Below are 18,643 nucleotides of genomic sequence, written 5' to 3'. Positions count from 1 at the left end.
ATGTTGGATGTGCCAATAAAGAATGCAAGCAACTTCACACAATCAAGTTGGGAAATTCCAATATATTTGAAATAAAGAAATATCATTCAAGACACACATGTAGCTTGGACATGATATCTCATGATCATTATCATGCAAGCAGTTGGTTGATTAGCAAAGACATAAGAAAAATATATCAAGGGATTGATCATTAATATTGACCAAAAGACATTATAGTTGATATTTAGAACAAATATGGTGGTGGGATAAGTTATGGTAAGGCATAAAGAGCAAGAGAATTTGTTATAAGTTATATTAGAAGATCATGTTTTTGTTATCTTAGTGTTATGTCCTAGAGCAAAATAAAAAATAAAAATAAAAATTCTAATAACATTGTTGATATAGTTATTGACCATGACAATTAATTTAAGTATTTTTTATCGCTCTTGGTGCATGCTTTTTTAAGTTTCATACACCAATAAGACCTATAATTACAATTGATAAAATATTTCTAAAAGCAAAGTACTTAGGAACTTTGTTTGTTACAGCATATAAGGATAACAATAATCAAATATACCTCTTATGTTTCAAAATTGGTGATTCTGAAAATAACACTTCTTGGGATTGGTTCATCACAAAATTGCATGGAGTGATTAGACATGTTGATTATCTCATGGTAGTTTCAAATCATCATGACAACAACATTGGAAAAGTTATATAAAAAGTGTTTCCTAATGCATGTCATGGTGTGTGCATTTATCACCTAAGGCAAAACCTCAAAACAAAGTTTAAGAATGTTGTAATTCATACGTTGTTTCATGATATTGCTTATACACATCATTTGTTAAAGTTTAATGTTATTTAGACAACTACAAATGATTTCTTGTAAACTAACAACATATGTAATAAATGTGGCTGTTGAATGATAGGCTAATTCACACTTCAATATATATATATAACATCATGATTATAGAGATAGCAAAAAGCCTTGATGTTGTGTTAAAGGATGTTAGAGACCTTGCTATTTTGTAGCTAGTTGAAAAGTTAAAAAATTTACTTCAAAAATGGTTTGTGAATCGTTAACAACAAGCATTGTTAATGACAATTGAGATTTTTTGAAGCCATTATTTTTCATTACATTATATTTAGAGAGCCCTATGGATAGATGCATGCATCCTACAAGATTTAGGGCATGGGAACAGATTAATTCAAGGTTCCCAATAGCAACAACATATGCTACAAATTCTTCGTGATATTTAACTTTACCCTAATAATTTACATCATATTTAAAAGTATCACCTAATTTCAACCTTCAATTCAAAACATTTACACATTCTTATCACATCTTCAAAAATGGGTAGGAGTATGAAGTGCAAAGATAACTATTAAATAAAAATGGAATGAAACCAGTTGATGATAAGAACATGGGAATGTAAATAAAAAGAATAACTATAAAAAATATTAAGATAATATTCACATTTGACTCTAAAAATAAGGATTGAAATTTAATTTATTTGTAATCCCTTTCCAATTTAAAATTATAGGGAAGATTTTGCCAATACGACTTGCATATTTCATTCCAATGAGTAGAACAACTTCATATGATCAAATTTGAAAAGCACATGGAAATCAAACTAATGCATATGCTTCATAGGTTGCATTGCCTTTTTCTTTTTTCTTCTCCACATGATTTGATACTCTTTTGTCCAAAACCTTTTGTAACTCAAAAAAAAAAAAAAAATCTTTTATAGAAAATTCTCTACCATAGGTACTTGTTAAAATCCTCTAAACTATCAACAAGTTGAATTAATAATATATCTATTAAATTCTTCATTCTTTTTATAGTAGAGCATACTCAACAAATTATAACAATATTAACTTTATAATATTTTCATTAAAATTTGATTTCTCACTTAATTTTGTCTTCTTTTTTGTACTCTTTCTTTTCTTTTTCCAAGTTTTTACTCGTTTACTAATAAGAGTATGGAAAAGAATTGTAGTTCAAGATGAGTATAAAGATAGGAATAATATTGACCTCAATTGAAAGTTTGTTATAACTCCTTGAACATCAATCGGTTCATAGAAAATATGGTGGAAGTCTCTTTAAAAAGTGTGAATTTATATTGCCACAAAACAATATTGGTTCATAGGGTTCATGACACCCTAAACTTGGGATAAGTGTGGTATTATAATATTTTGCCATGAATTGGATTCGTTGCTAAAGATGTTATATTGTTATGAAACAATATTCATTCTAAGATAGAAGTATTTTTTTGTTACGAATAGTTTATTTTTCACTACAAATGCTAGTTATTGCTAAAAGTTACTTTTAGTAATGAAAAATTTCATTCAAGGTTAAAATTAATTAGTCATGGACTTGTTGCTACAATCGCACTACAAAATATTTTTCGTGACAAATATGTTTTTGCTACAAAAAAAAAAAAAAACCAACTTTTTACTACATAATAATTATGGAAAAAAGTCATATTTGTTGTAGTATATGCATATATGTATGTATTGTGCTGCTATATATATATATATATATATATATATATATCTGTGTGTGTGTGTGTGTGATACATCATAAAAATCAACCAAGTTGCAATAGAAATATTATTATTAATATTTATAATTTCAAATACATTTAGTTTAAAGAGACCTTGATTACCATATCTTTTCCTAACAAAAATATTATTTTTGGTGCAAACTATCTTGTTTGACTCAAACAAGATCCTACTTTCCCAATTAAAGAAACTAATACCAAATTCCAACAAATGTTTGAAATGTGGAGGACATCATTAAAGACGAGTACTTTACTTGAGGTCAACTTGAGAATGACTTTCTTTTTGCTAATCATAGATGAGGGCCTCTAATCATCCATGAATATATGCTCCTTGACTTCCCTTACCATAGTGTAGGAGGTAAATGTACTTTTATTACCATATTATGTGTCTAGTAGCCCCTAAGGCTCCCACCTTATTTTCACATTAATGACCATGTTTATTTCAAAGGAGACTACAACAATTATCATTGACCTTTGTCTTAGCTAAATTAACCTTAAGGATAGATCTCTCACTTTTTCTTTTGTGGCAACATTGTGTAACATGGTGCCCAAGCTTCCCACAGAAAAAGTAGTTTTTCACTTTCTTTCTTATAAGGTTTTAGACCTTGTTCACTAAGTTAGGCTTAGAGTTTTGTTTTTTTGAACCTATTGTTCTTGTTTGATTTTTCCTTTTCATCTACCAATTTTGCCTTGGAGAGTAGCTCATTGGCTTTCTCGACCTTGGCCCTTATTTTGTCATGTTCATCAATTTGGATATGGATGATGACATCTTCAAGGTACATTTTCTTCCTCTTATGCTTCATATTATTCTCATAATCTTTCCAAGAGTTGAAAGGGTTTCTATAAGGTACCCAACCACAAGCAATTTGAGAAGCTAAATATCTTCATTGGCTAGGTCATTGATTAGCATATGGTAGACATGGATGTTAGATGATACATCTCTATCCTTGATCATTTGGAAATTTCTAAAATTTCCTATGGCATATTGTTTAGTCTCAATATCTTCCAAGATATATTTCTTGTCCATATTATCTCATATTTCTTTAGCATGCTTGATAGGACAACACATACCAATAAAATCGCATGATGAATTTGTTTATTACCACTCTCTCATGCAAGCAAATTTTTAGAATCACCTTTTGGTTTGGATGAGTTAGAATGTGTCAAGGGTTCACAACATCTATGGTGACCTTTTCTTGTCTTCTTTTGAAAAAGGTCTCACTAAAAGGATCAATTTGTTCTGTTCTGAATTTGGTGTGAATGAAGAATGCCTTCATATCCAAACTACTTTACGAATGTTGGAAAGATATATTTAGATATTGGATCTTTAGATAAATATGAATTATACTTTGAAGTTCTAATAAATAAATAAAACATTGGAATCGATGATTATTAGCTTTTTTTGGTTTTTTGTTTGGTAAGAAGTTGAATTTTTAAAATTTAAGTAATCCTATGATTTTTAGTATAATTTAATTTCATTTTTATGTTGATAGATTCATTTTTGAGTGATTCATTCATGAGATAATTTCAAATCTAAATTTTCTTTTTTTTAAAAAAAAAAGAGAGTAAAACATAACGTATTTCAATCATATTCAATTTATTTGTGACAATTTTATTAATTTATAATAAATTTATTTCTCATTCAAATGATATAAAATCAAGGTAGTTTAACTAGTTTTTAGAATGATAGTTCTCTAAAAGTTTTCAAAATTGAATTAGTTTACTTTCATGTGAAAATTTGGATTTGAGTGTTTCTACAAAATTAACATTAGAAAGATAAAAAGGAGAGATTTTGACCTTTTTCATTAAGATAAAATTTAAAAAAAATCTATTAAAATAAAATTATCTTAAATAAATAATAAATTAAAAAAATGAAAAACAAGTTCGATTTATAAATGTGTTTAAGAGATGTATAAATGGATTTGAAGTAATTAAAGTTGGGTTCGGGATAAGTTTGGATATTGTCTTATGCCGTTGTATCGGGTGGACCCCTTACGTTACCTAATATAGGTCCACTCCAATTAAATTTGAAAAAATGTTTTTATTTTTGTCCATTTTCTAATTTACTTCGATTTATAATAAAGGTCAAAAAAGATTAGGTGAGAGTTAGGGGTGAAGCATTGAAATAGAATGAGTACGTAGTGAGAGCGAGTACAGGAGTTGATGGGAGGCGAGAGAGTAAGAAGAAAGTGGGATTTGAGAGGTGTCTGCAAATGTAACCGTCTATAGTTTGGACGCATGTGGACAGACAGTGTCACGCCTTCCTCGCCCTCACATGCAAAACGACGCCGTCTACTCTAGGCCCCCACGCCTCTAGACTCTTGAGACGTTTGACACCCACTCCCACAGAGAGAGAGAGAGGAAGAAGGAAAAAAATATCGCTCAGAGACTCTCAGTTGGTAGCTTTCACCCTTAATATTTGCACTCAAGAGATTCCGCGTAAAAGCCTTTCATTTCATCATTTCATGGCTGAATCGTACGGCATCCTCTGACCACCCTCTGCCGTTTGGGTAAGATGCTCTTCCTCCCTTCCTCCCTCTCTCTCTCTCTCGTCTTCCTTTTTTTTTTTTTTTTTTCTTCTTTCTTCCATGCTTCCACAACCCACCACCTCTTTTTTGTAAAGTTCAGTAAGACTGTTTCGGGTTTTCTTTTCTTGTTTGTTTGCTTGGAAAATCTTCGTATCAGATGCTTTATTTCCTGGTCATTTTTTAGTGTTTTGGTTTCTCGACTCTTCTCGGACATTTTCTCCACTAAGACGTCGTTTGGCTGCCGAGAAAGCACAAGTAATGGCATCACTGTACTGGTCTACACTTTATGAACTATCTATGTTTCTTCCTTTTTTTATTATTATATGCATTGATGGGTTCGTGCGTTTTAGGTTTTAGGTTAGTCCCAGCAACTTTTATCTGAAGCCGTTCTTTTCTCTCTTATTTTATGAATAAAACCAACAAAATGGAGTTCAGTGGAGAGAGGAATGGAGAGATAGGGATGAAGAGATTCTCTCATGCTACTGTGCATAGTGGGCCTTTAATTTTTATTTTTTTTCATTTTTTGTTTATTTAAACTACACATTCTCCCCCTTGTTTGAATCTTTCTCGAGCCCAATGCCTTTGTATAAAGTATCCAGCTTTTCAGGGCTTTTCTCGTTCTCTGCACTCCACCACTCATAACATTTCTGGGTTTTCTCCCTTTTTCTCATAGCATTTCTGGGTTTTCCTCCAATGCAGCTTGTTGTTTGTGCGTCAGGGGCTGTTCAGTTTTTGAGCTTTGTTTTGTTTGTTGTGGGAGTCTTCTTTTTCAGCTATTGAAGATGGGCATGGGTTATTGACTTTGTTAGGGTGTTTTTCTTCTTTATTTTCAGCTTTTATCAAGGGGAACTGGCCCATGGTACAGTTTGTTTAATGTTGCATTAACTGCCATTTGTCATCATCTCCAGTTTGCCTTCCAAAAAATGATAGGGTTTCTCACTTTTATTTATTTTAAATAAAAAAAATTCTATTTTATCCTAGTTTATGAGAAACTGTAAGAAAATTTTAAATTTTGATTTAATATGTTGTCTCTTTTCCTTGTCTTGTTTAGTTTAAAAGTACATATAATGGCAGCAGCTGAAATATTATTTTTAAGGATTTTTTTTCTTAATGTTTGTTAGGTGATTTATTTATGCATTTATTTGTAAAGACAGGGCAAAAGCTTGCTTCTAACTCAAGACATATGATTGAATTAGGTGCACTGGAGGGAAGCTTTTTGTTTTATCTGGGTTTGAATCTAATATTGTCAACAAATTGTAATTCCTATTCCTTTCCTATATTTTCTCATCAATCAAACAGGGTACTTACCTTCTTATTTTGTTTTCTTTCTCACAATTTTGTTTCCAATTTTTCTTGTAAACTTTCTTATTATTGTAGTGGATTCAATAATAAGTCTGTAATATAATTATAATTTGATTATGCCCAAATGCTGAAACCTGTAAGGAACTCAATGTCTGGTATCTATAATTGTACCATTGTTTTTTTCAAGGGTTTCAGAAGTATGGCTGTGTAAACTCTCAATTTTACAGAATTGCTAATGTTCTCTCTTTGTTTGTTTTCATGCAGGAGAATTGTTGCTGTTTGGAGTGAAGCTTTTATTGGGTCTCTAATTTCAGGTAGAATTCATAAACTTCCCTAAATTGTGAAAAGAATTTAGATGCAATTCTGCTTGCTGTGAAAAAAGGAGCTCAGTTGATTTTGAAATTGCTTTTGTAAACCTTGACTGTTGATGTGAAAAGCTTGGCAGCTACTAGTATATATGGGGCCCAAACCTTATTCCTTTTGTGGCATGAATTTTTTTATTCCATAAACTAATGCACTTGGTGATGGGGATAACTTTAACTTTTATAAAGAAATTTAAGTGAAAAGAAGAAAAAAAAGGAAGGCGTTTTAAAGGAAAAGAGACTTGTTGGTTGTGTAAGTTATAACAAGATTATTCCCCTTTTTTTGGTCTTTTCCAAATACTTCATGCAAAACATGGATTTGAGTAGAACTCAGGTTCTCTGTCCAGATTTATATTGTAATTTTGTTATCAGTGGATGGGCAACACCATTGAACCAATCACTGTTGCAGGGGGCATCATCAGGAGCCCTGGTTTTCCAAGACTTGTATCTAGATGCCAATCCTAGGTCTGGTGATCTGCAACCAGGGGTCAGCAATATTTTGCTTATCCTTCTGTTCTTGGCTGATTTAACTGGTAAAAAATTGTGATGTCCATATTCCAGTTCTATTCATTATCAGATGGAGTTGAATTTGCCTGCTATTTGACCCTGATTTGTCCATTTATTTAACATTTTTTGTTTTGTCATCTTCATGAGTTGATGCCTGGCATCTTTTTCTGTTATATTGGTGTTTTAGGATGGTCTTTCATTTTTCATTAGGTTCAGAAAAGGAAGAACATAAATTCTTCAGCCAAATTTACTAGAAAGGAACTGTTAGTCCTCTTTGCATAAATGTTGTCCACTTAATCATATATATTAATAACAATATATTTTATTTAAATTTGAAATTTATTTCCATTACTTTGATAGGAACAACATTGGTTATTTCAACTTTTCACTGCTGCAGAAATTTTCCTGTAGTCCCAGAGGGAAACGTCCCTTGAATTGAAAGTTTCCACTTCTTGAGTTGGGGTCCCATCAGCAGAAAGTGGTGCAGAATGTCGAAGTCAGCTCCAACTCTGAAAGCTTCTTATGCCCTTATCATTTTCATATTATGCTTCTTCCGTCCATCCTTCTCAAGTGCAACCCATTCTGGTGACATCGAGTTATTAATCACTCTCAGAAACTCTCTTGTCCAAAGAAGAAATGTTATTCCAAGTTGGTTTGACCCAGAGATTCCACCATGCAACTGGACTGGTATAAGATGTGAGGGTTCTATGGTCCGTCGAATAGATTTATCCTGTTCTTTGTTGCCTTTGGATCTTCCAATTCCAAATCTTACAGGGGAATTGAGAAATCTAAAGCACCTTAATTTCAGCTGGTGTGCACTCACTGGTGAGATTCCTCCAAATTTTTGGAGTCTAGAAAATTTGGAGACTTTGGACCTGAGTGGCAATAGGTTGTTTGGTGTACTGCCATCAATGGTGTCTAACCTGAAAATGCTCAGAGAATTTGTGCTTGATGACAATAACTTTTCTGGCAGCTTACCCTCCACCATTGGTATGCTCGGAGAACTTACTGAGCTCTCAGTCCATGCAAACTCATTCTCTGGGAATCTTCCATCAGAACTTGGAAATCTTCAGAATTTGCAGTCCCTTGATCTTAGCCTAAATTTCTTCTCTGGAAACCTACCTTCCAGTTTAGGAAATCTTACGAGGCTCTTTTATTTTGATGCCAGTCAGAACAGACTCACTGGTCCCATTTTTTCAGAGATTGGAAATTTACAAAGGCTTCTATCACTTGATCTCTCATGGAACTCACTGACTGGACCTATACCAATGGAAGTGGGCAGATTGATCAGCTTGAATTCAATTAGTGTGGGAAACAACAACTTTAATGGGGAAATACCAGAAACAATTGGCAATCTGAGAGAACTTAAGGTACTTAATGTCCAAAGTTGCAGACTGACTGGGAAAGTTCCAGAAGAAATCTCTAAGCTGACCCACTTGACTTACCTAAATATAGCGCAGAACAGTTTTGAGGGTGAATTGCCCTCAAGCTTTGGCAGGTTGACAAATCTAATTTACCTTCTTGCTGCCAATGCGGGACTTAGTGGAAGGATTCCAGGGGAATTGGGTAACTGCAAAAAGCTCAGGATTCTAAATTTATCCTTCAACTCACTGTCTGGTCCATTACCTGAAGGTCTCAGGGAGCTGGAATCTATTGATTCACTAGTACTTGATTCAAACCGCCTGTCAGGTCCAATTCCCAATTGGATTTCCAACTGGAAGCAAGTTGAGTCCATTATGTTAGCTAAAAACCTGTTTAATGGGTCACTTCCTCCCCTTAATATGCAGACCCTGACCTTGCTTGATGTTAATACCAACATGCTTTCTGGTGAGCTGCCTGCAGAAATATGCAAAGCCAAATCATTGACCATTTTAGTGCTATCAGATAACTATTTCACTGGTACTATTGAGAACACCTTCAGGGGATGTTTGAGTCTCACAGATCTGTTATTGTATGGCAACAATCTCTCTGGGGGATTACCTGGTTATCTGGGAGAGCTTCAGCTGGTTACGTTGGAACTGTCAAAAAACAAGTTCTCCGGAAAAATTCCTGATCAACTGTGGGAGTCTAAAACCCTTATGGAGATATTGCTCAGCAACAATTTGCTTGCAGGTCAGCTTCCAGCTGCTCTTGCTAAAGTTTTGACATTGCAGAGGCTGCAGTTGGATAATAATTTCTTTGAAGGGACCATTCCAAGTAACATCGGAGAACTAAAAAATCTCACTAATTTGTCACTGCATGGAAACCAATTGACTGGAGAGATCCCTTTGGAACTTTTCAATTGTAAGAAGTTAGTATCCCTGGATCTGGGTGCAAACAGGCTTATGGGTTCAATTCCAAAATCTATATCACAGTTGAAACTGCTTGACAATCTGGTACTATCCAATAACCGATTCTCTGGTCCAATTCCTGAAGAGATCTGCTCTGGGTTTCAAAAGGTGCCCTTACCGGACTCTGAGTTCACCCAGCACTATGGCATGCTTGATTTATCTTATAATGAGTTTGTGGGCTCCATACCAGCAACAATTAAGCAGTGCATTGTTGTGACAGAGCTACTGTTGCAGGGAAACAAGCTCAGTGGTGTCATTCCTCATGATATTTCAGGTCTGGCAAACTTAACTTTGCTTGATCTGTCTTTCAATGCTTTGACAGGGCCAGCTGTACCAAAGTTCTTTGCTTTGAGAAACCTTCAGGGGCTTATCCTTTCCCATAACCAGCTAACAGGAGCCATCCCTGTTGATCTGGGCTTGTTGATGCCAAACTTAGCTAAGCTTGATTTGTCAAACAACTGGCTAACTGGCTCACTGCCTTCATCAATATTCAGCATGAAGAGCCTGACCTATCTAGACATTAGCATGAATTCTTTCTTGGGTCCCATTTCTCTTGATTCTAGAACCAGCAGTTCTTTGTTGGTTCTAAATGCCAGCAACAACCATTTGTCTGGTACCCTTTGTGACTCAGTATCAAATCTAACATCCCTTTCTATCCTAGATCTTCACAACAACACACTCACAGGCAGCTTGCCTTCTTCACTGTCAAAACTTGTTGCCTTGACGTACCTTGATTTCTCCAATAACAATTTCCAAGAGTCTATCCCATGCAATATTTGTGACATAGTAGGCCTTGCCTTTGCCAATTTCTCTGGCAACAGATTCACTGGCTATGCACCAGAGATTTGCTTGAAGGACAAACAGTGCTCAGCACTCCTACCTGTTTTCCCTTCTTCTCAGGGCTACCCAGCTGTGAGAGCTCTGACCCAAGCCTCTATCTGGGCTATTGCACTGAGTGCCACTTTCATCTTCCTAGTCCTGCTCATATTTTTTCTCAGATGGAGGATGCTGAGGCAAGATACTGTAGTTCTTGACAAGGGAAAGGACAAGCTAGTGACAGCAGTTGAGCCAGAATCCACTGATGAGCTGCTGGGCAAGAAGCCAAAGGAGACACCTAGCATCAATATTGCAACATTTGAGCACTCTTTGCGGAGGATGAAGCCTTCAGACATCTTATCAGCAACTGAAAACTTCAGCAAGACTTACATTATTGGTGATGGTGGGTTTGGTACAGTTTATAGAGCCTCACTACCAGAGGGCCGAACAATTGCTGTCAAAAGGCTCAATGGAGGACGTTTGCATGGTGACCGGGAATTCCTGGCTGAAATGGAGACAATTGGAAAGGTTAAGCATGAAAACCTGGTCCCACTCCTTGGCTACTGCGTCTTTGACGATGAGAGGTTTTTAATATACGAGTATATGGAGAATGGGAGTCTTGATGTGTGGTTGAGGAACCGGGCAGATGCAGTTGAGGCACTTGACTGGCCAACCCGATTCAAGATCTGTCTGGGCTCAGCCAGAGGGTTGGCCTTTCTGCATCATGGCTTTGTTCCCCACATCATTCACAGAGACATCAAGTCAAGCAATATCTTGTTAGACAGCAAATTCGAGCCACGGGTTTCAGATTTCGGCCTAGCAAGAATCATCAGTGCATGTGAGAGCCATGTTAGTACTGTTCTTGCTGGGACCTTTGGATATATTCCTCCTGAGTACGGGCAGACCATGGTGGCAACAACCAAGGGTGATGTCTACAGTTTTGGGGTAGTGATTCTGGAGCTGGTGACAGGGAGGGCACCAACAGGTCAGGCGGATATGGAGGGTGGGAATCTGGTGGGGTGGGTGAAGTGGATGGTGGCAAATGGGAGGGAAGATGAGGTGCTGGATCCTTACCTTTCAGCTATGACAATCTGGAAGGATGAGATGTTGCATGTGCTTTCAACAGCTCGATGGTGCACTTTGGACGATCCATGGAGGCGGCCTACCATGGTGGAGGTGGTGAAGCTGTTAATGGAGATTAATCCCGCGACTAACTGAAACTGTAAGTGACTATAATTACATATATATGTAGTTGACCTATAATTGAGAATCTACACAAGTATGTAAATAAGTGATTTGGAGTAGAACTGTGCTATGAAATTCAATATAACATCCTCTGAACTCTGCAGACCACCATGGAAATGGGACCGCAGCTTCTCTTCTTATGTCAAGAGGAGGAGGATGCTAAGTTTGAGAATTGGCTGTATGTTTTTAGTCGTGTGTTTATAAACCATAAGCATCCATTGAGACTAGAGACTGGTTCCTAGACAACCAAGGGAGGGAAACCAAGTGCCTGTGTGAGAATGTTTTCAAAAACCATTCTAGAAAATAGATTTTGTGGAATGATCTCAACCTGTTTTTTGTGTTCTCAAACATTTTTCATATTTTTATAATTATTTTCTTAACTAGTCTTAAGAAAAATAATTGAAAATAATTCAAATATATTAGGTAAATATATGACAAGTTCTTTAAAACTATTTTCTATTAAAAAAGCATCAAATGTGTGAGAGAGTCTAAAAAAAGGTTTTTTGAAAACAAAAAATGGTTGCCAAATAGGTCAGAAGATTTATGTTGTGATACTCAAGGCATTTCTTCACTTGCATTTGTTGATGTTTGGAGACTAAAGTGATATTTTTGTTTTTAAACTTAGTATCGAAAACAATTTGTTTTTAAATTTTAGATAATTTATTTTTAAATTTTTTTATTAATTTATTACTTATTTATTAAAATTTTTGATAGAATAAATGGAATGCTAAAATTAATTTAATGATTTTTCTTTATTTCTTTATACTAAATAAAAATAAAGTATAAAAAAGTAAATAATTTAATACTTAATATTATTAAAAATTATTTAGTCTTAAGTTCTTTTAAGAATTAAGTAAAAAACAAAACAAAACAAAACTAACACCATGAGTGAGCTAGTTGTTTAGTGTAGGTTTCCCTTTTCATATTATCGTTAGATTTTTGTTAACAAATCTTGATCAAAATGTTATTTATCGGGATTATTTATTGGTAAATGTTTATTTCAATAGTGTATATCAGTCATGAATGTATCAAGACATATTGGTGAAATTTTACCATAAAATATTAATGACGTAAAAATGGATGAAAACTCATAAAAATAAAAAGCTTAAAAAATGATATAACCTTATCATACCGTGGAGGCTTGGGTATCACTTGGGACCTGGAAAGGTGGGATGCACAAACACGTAATATTAAAAGATTATTTACCACTCTATCTCAAATGGTGGGAGCTTTTGCTTTAACGCCATTTTTCCTTTTTTTATTATTTATTTATTTATCTTAACTTCCCCAGCTAACGAGCTCGCCACCCTTGAAGGTGCAGTACTTGATTGGCAACTGGCCATCAATATATCTAATATTGAAAATAAGATTGATTAATTCCATTAAATTTTATTTTAATATTTTATTTTATATAAATTTAATATGATATAGAATTAGCATTAAAATATTTCCCTTATTTTAGTCTTTTTTTTTGTATTTATTGGAACTTTGGATTCGGGTGTTGAAAATTGTCTTCAACATTAATTTGGATAGATGGATACACCAAATATTGTGAAAATGTTGAAGAGTTAGACCAGGTGGTTGATGTTAAGTAAGAAAAGGACTTTTTTTTTTTTTTTTTTCCTTATCATTTCACATATTTGCTTCTAATGATGAGTTGGATCAATCATTGTGTAGTAGGTCTTTGTATAATGATTTAATCATACAATACATGTTAACAAAATTGCATCAACTGTTATGTGATTTTGAAGTGAGGCATTATCATCCATACACTTAAATTTCCACCTTCAACATCAACTACAAGAGCTTAATCCCATTAAAGGAGCCCACCCATTGACATGAAAGAAATTGAAATGGGCAAATGAGTAATTAATGTGATGATAAATTTAAAATCGAATGAAAAAAGATCGGTTTTAATTACTACTAAATGATCATATAAAATTAAACAATTCCAAAAAAAAAAAATCTCAAAAAAGGGGAAATTCTCACATCTTTCACTTCTTAGAAACCAAGTCAAATCCCTTAAGACTCACTCAAAGATTGATATTATGTATGTTATGGAGGAGTTGAGATTAAGGAAAAACAAATGTGCAAAAATGGTTGGCTTGATCTAGAAGAGAGGCAAAGTGAAATTGTGGAGGAGCCCACATTGTCTAAGGACACAAAAATTGGTTAGTGGGTTAATAATACTAGTAGACATAATTCTAGAGATTAGAAGGAAAAAAAGTAGGTTGAACTGCAGAGTTTTAACTAACTAATTAACAACCCCAACCCACTCCATTCTATGTACAAATATATAGTAATATTGTCACTACCAAACTCTTTGGGTGGATCCTTTTTCCATCATACATTTCCATATGTAAAATCATTATGCCTTGCTAGTAAAGACAACAGTTGTCCAATATAACACACCCTATTTCTTCCTCCTTTTTTCTATGACTTAGGCTAGGGATATGAGGGATCGTATGGAGAGACTAGTGGTTCTTCCTTTCACCATGGGCTGTGTGTCTCAGTCAAGTGTCTCTGTGGGTGGTGCAATCCAGTTGAAGAAACCAAAATCTGAGCCAAACCCACTTGTAACAAGTCTCTATCTGTCTATCTATCCTTCTCTTTCTTGCCATCTCTCTCTCTCTCTCTCTCTTTCTCTTCTTCTTTGTGTATGTGACTGGTTTTTTTCTTTTTTGGTTTTCTAAGGAAGAAAAGAGGGAGAAGAAAGACCATCTGGGTTGAGATTGAAGGCCTCTTTTAGGTTCTCCAGTAGGCTACAGAAATTGATCAGAACTACTCTCAAAAGTTTCTCTCACTTGTTTGGTAAGTCCTTGATGATATTGAGTGAATTTCTATATAATTTCAATATACTCAATGGAATAGTGAGGCTCTTTTGTTTAATTTGTGATTATAGAATTCAATTCTTCCTTTAACTTAACTTTTTTTTTTTTCATTGTCTGATGGAAAAATTGTAGTTTACAAAGAAGTGATGGAGATGGAGATGGAGATAGGGTTTCCAACAGATGTGAAGCATGTGACACACATAGGATGGGATGGGTCTTCTACCAACCCCATTAAAGGGTGGGAAAACCTCAGAACTCCTGAGTTGCTTGCTAATTTTCCTACCATTTCTCTAAGGCAATTTGAGCTTGCCATGGCTGCCCAAGCTGATCATGACCCTCTTCTTGTCACCTCCTCCAAGCTTATTTAATTTAAACAATGGCCACCATGATGATGATGATGATGATGATGGATATTATATATTGAAATGATGGTTTGATAATGAGAGTGATGATCATATGATAATGGGTGTTATTCTTTTATGTGGAAAATGATGATGGTGATGATTATGCGTATTTGAGTTAGCAGTATGTATAGAAGCTAAAAAACTCACATGAGATTGAAATTTTATTTATTTATTTTTTGTAAAATTAATCCCAATTCACATGTAGTGATGTGGTAATGGTAATGATTTTTTTAGGGGAGGGGGTGGCCTTATAAAATGCATTAATATGTGAGTTTATGAAGGTGATTAAACACTTAATTTGGAGGGGTGTATGTTAATTTATGTATGCTTGAAGCAAGTATGGGAACATAATAATTGTTTAAAGGTCCACCCTCATTACTCATGTATGGACCAGCTAAAAAGAAAGAGACCTTTTTTTTTTGTCCCTATGAGATATGGCTATGTGATTTGAGGTCAGGCATTAGCATTTATACACTTCAATTTCCCAACAAGAATATAGAAACATTAACAATCAAAACAATGTTAGCAAGTGTGTGCGTATGCGTGTGTCTACATCTATCCATCTATATATATATATATATATATAAATCTTTTCGATTTAATTATAGTATGAGACTAATGTATTATAGTGATACTCATTTTTACATAAACTATTGGAGTTTTAAATAATGATAGGAAGATATGGACAGTTCGAAGCTACTTGATGAAGAAGAAGCATTAGGATTTTGCTTGAAATAATATTTTTTTAGGTTTAATGAGAGGTTTGTGTTGAAATTGAAACAATAATTTTTAAAAAATATATTAAATAGTATGATTTCAAATATAGATAACATGTCTTTAATTTATTAATTTAGTCCAACAACCGGAATTGAGGTGTAAATGTGTTGATCTAGTTAGCTCAAGCTTTTCATTTGATATGTGACAAACCCTACTATTAGTTGGGTTCGACCCATAATTGAAGCCCTAACTTGAGGAGGGCACAAAAGAATTGCAAAGTATATTTGGGCCCTTGAGCCCGAACATAGTTACCCAACTAGAGTGGCCACTCTCATAGAGCGAAGTAGTAATGTTATGGGAGCAAAAGAGTACTAGTCGGACTCAATGACCAACCAAGATGGTTGTCCTTCTAAAGTCACTCAATCCTGTTAATGCAAAAAAAAAAAAAAAAGTACAACCTAAAAAGTTGGTGATAGTTACAATGAGTAGGAGCCAACTTATCCTACTCATAGGGGGCACACTTGACCATTCTTGATCATTAATAGAGATAACCTTGACATGTTCACATTCCACCTAAAAAACTATAATTGTTTTAATCAATGGTGCCCAAGAGACATTCTTATGCCAACACAATAAGCATTAGCTCAACCAAGGTTACACAAATAGTGTCCAAGTCACCTATAAAAGACATTCAAGTCCTAGAAGAAGAGCAATCTTATTTATTCCCACTTGAAAAGCTACCTTGAGATCACCTACTTCGTTCTTGAGAGAAGAGATTGTGTAACTAGCCTACTACCAATCCTTTTCTAGTAATCTTTTTTTTTTTTTTTTTTTTCAGCATGCTTCTACTAACTTGAATGTTGAAGGGGTGTAGTTGTGCACCACCCTTCTACCCTTTGTGTGCAACCTTAAAGAAGTAGTGTTTTTCACATGGTCATCAACCAATTGGGTAAGTAGTTGTTGGGCTCACTTACCTATCAATCTGATCTAAGAATTCATGTACCAATAATTGACGCCATCTATAGGAATGAATAAAAGGCTATGAAAAAATTGATGGAGACCACTCAAGCCACAAGCACTATGGAGGAGGTATGGATTCCAACCTTAATCGTGGAGGAACACTTGGTCGCTATCTAAGAATTGGAGGCATAATTGGCAGGGCTCGAATGGAGGAGATGTGTAAAACAACCAAGAAACTTAGTTCATGAAAATGAAGCCTTTGCTGATCAAGTTAGCATGACCTCCTAGGCTCATATAGTGGCGTTATAACCCTTGACTAGCCATACAACTATTGGGAACACTACCAAACGACCTAGGCATGTGCCCACATGATGCAATAGTTTAATTTGTCAATCGACTATGTTACATCTTGTGGTGTCACGTTGCACACTAAAAAATCTAAAATAAATAAATAAATAAATAAATAATCCAACTATTGCATCCTTGCTCCAAACTAAGTAGCTTAGAGCCCTCTACTTGCATACATCTACTTAGCCAAATACTCATGGTGTCACTCATCTACAGGCACATAAGAATGGGGCATATGATATTAGGTAGGTATTAGACTCCATAATCGGAGCCCCACCCTCACAAGGGTACAAAAGCTAGACAATCCTCTATGGTTGGGTAGATGACAATGAACTTAGAGCAAAGTAATTCGGGGATATGTTGGCAAATGGAGAACTATAAAGCATATCCAAACCCTCATGCTCAGAAATAATTACTTGACTATAGTGGTCACCTCAAGAAGCAAAGTAGCATTAGGGGAGAAAAAGAGGACCAAAAATAAAAAGAAAAAGAAAAATCTATCAATAGTTACTGAGTACGAGCCAACCTGTTTTGCTCACTAAAGGGTATGATGGTTGTTCCTAATCACTAACCATGATAGCTCTAATCACTCAATGGGGGGTTGAAAAATTGTAGTTGTTTAGCCATTGGCCTCTCCAATGGATGCCCAAATGTTGAGATAGTAACCATCAATCGAACCAAGGCTGAGATCACCTATAAAATGCATTATGGCTCTAAAAGAAGGGCAAACCTATTCATTCCCACTCGAAGAGTTACTCTTGAGAAAAAGAGATTACGTAGCTTGGTATAGTGCCAATCATTTTTCTAGTCATCCTTTTTGTGTTTGTGTGTGTATTAAGCCATTATTGACTTAAATATCGAGTTGTAGATAGGTTTCACCCACCTACCTTTTAAGTGTAGAAGTTTGATAGACAGAAGCAATGTTATTTGCATGATCGTCAACTAAACAAGTGAGCAATTGTTAGGCTTGCCTATCTATTAACCTAATTTCAAAATTTGTGTATTGTCAAAGGGTACGAAAGGTAGTTATTAGTTTATTTTTAGAAATATAATATTTTATACAATATTTTTTATTCGTACTAAAACCACTTGTTAAAAGTTGATTTTAGTATAAATTTATAAATCATGCTCACAAAAAAACGATTTCACTTGAAATAAGAAAATTTAAGGGATGAAAGCCAAAATATCCATTAAACAAATATAATTTTGGTATATAAAATCATTTTTTTAAAAAGATAATTTTGAAATTTCATATTTTTATAAATATTCTATTACACCTTCCTTGAGTAAGATCAAAGTTTGATCCAACTTTTAATAAATAAATTAAACAACAAGTACATTGTGTTGTGTTATCTTACTATCGATTCATTATAACTCATTTCAATTTAAATAAATGGGTAATTCTGTTTACCTCCCTCGAGGTTTTAATTAAATAAAACTAGTACCCATTGTTTTGAAAATTTGTTTAATACCCCCAATTTTCAATTAGAGAGGAGATGAGTAAAAATATCAAATGAGAAGAATACAGGCTAATATAAATCAATTTTATTTTAATAAACAAAAAATAAATTCATATAAAAATTATTTTAAATGATTTTTAGATTTTTAAAAGTGAAAAGCAGAAAAATTGAAGAATTTGCTCAAAGAATGATAATAAATTGCTCTAAAATCTCCGGAAGTTGACTATGATGCAAAACTGTTAGCCAATGGAAACAAAGGTCCAAACAAGAACATCTCCTCTCTTTTCTTTT

At 34.3% G+C, this 18,643-nt stretch overlaps 2 protein-coding genes across 13 annotated transcripts; both read left to right on the top strand.

The window, feature by feature from the left end:
- Positions 1-4,911: 4,911 nt before the first annotated feature.
- LOC117913854 (leucine-rich repeat receptor protein kinase MSP1-like) lies at positions 4,912-11,804 on the top strand. 12 transcript variants are annotated; one of them, XM_034828935.1, is made up of 4 exons: positions 5,149-5,325; positions 6,267-6,370; positions 6,637-6,686; positions 7,602-11,804. In XM_034828935.1, exon 4 carries the CDS (start codon positions 7,730-7,732, stop codon positions 11,603-11,605), a length of 3,876 nt encoding a protein of 1,291 aa, XP_034684826.1. In that variant the 5' UTR covers positions 5,149-5,325; positions 6,267-6,370; positions 6,637-6,686; positions 7,602-7,729; the 3' UTR covers positions 11,606-11,804. The 12 variants fall into 12 exon arrangements, with proteins under 12 accessions (XP_034684833.1, XP_034684822.1, XP_034684823.1 ...); XM_034828939.1 differs by lacking the exon at positions 5,149-5,325 and adding an exon at positions 5,567-5,929 and having other exon boundaries at positions 7,639-11,804; XM_034828934.1 differs by lacking the exon at positions 5,149-5,325 and adding an exon at positions 5,567-5,929.
- LOC117913855 (CRIB domain-containing protein RIC4-like) lies at positions 11,561-14,976 on the top strand. The gene is made up of 4 exons (XM_034828944.1): positions 11,561-11,609; positions 14,077-14,215; positions 14,327-14,443; positions 14,596-14,976. Exons 2-4 carry the CDS (start codon positions 14,086-14,088, stop codon positions 14,829-14,831), a joined length of 483 nt encoding a protein of 160 aa, XP_034684835.1. The 5' UTR covers positions 11,561-11,609; positions 14,077-14,085; the 3' UTR covers positions 14,832-14,976.
- Positions 14,977-18,643: the final 3,667 nt, after the last annotated feature.

The sequence above is a fragment of the Vitis riparia genome, chromosome 5 (assembly GCF_004353265.1).
Source record: "Vitis riparia cultivar Riparia Gloire de Montpellier isolate 1030 chromosome 5, EGFV_Vit.rip_1.0, whole genome shotgun sequence".
NCBI lineage: Eukaryota > Viridiplantae > Streptophyta > Magnoliopsida > Vitales > Vitaceae > Vitis > Vitis riparia.
The sequence above is the reverse complement of the archived record's forward strand: the minus strand, read 5'-3'. Positions and strand labels throughout refer to the sequence as shown.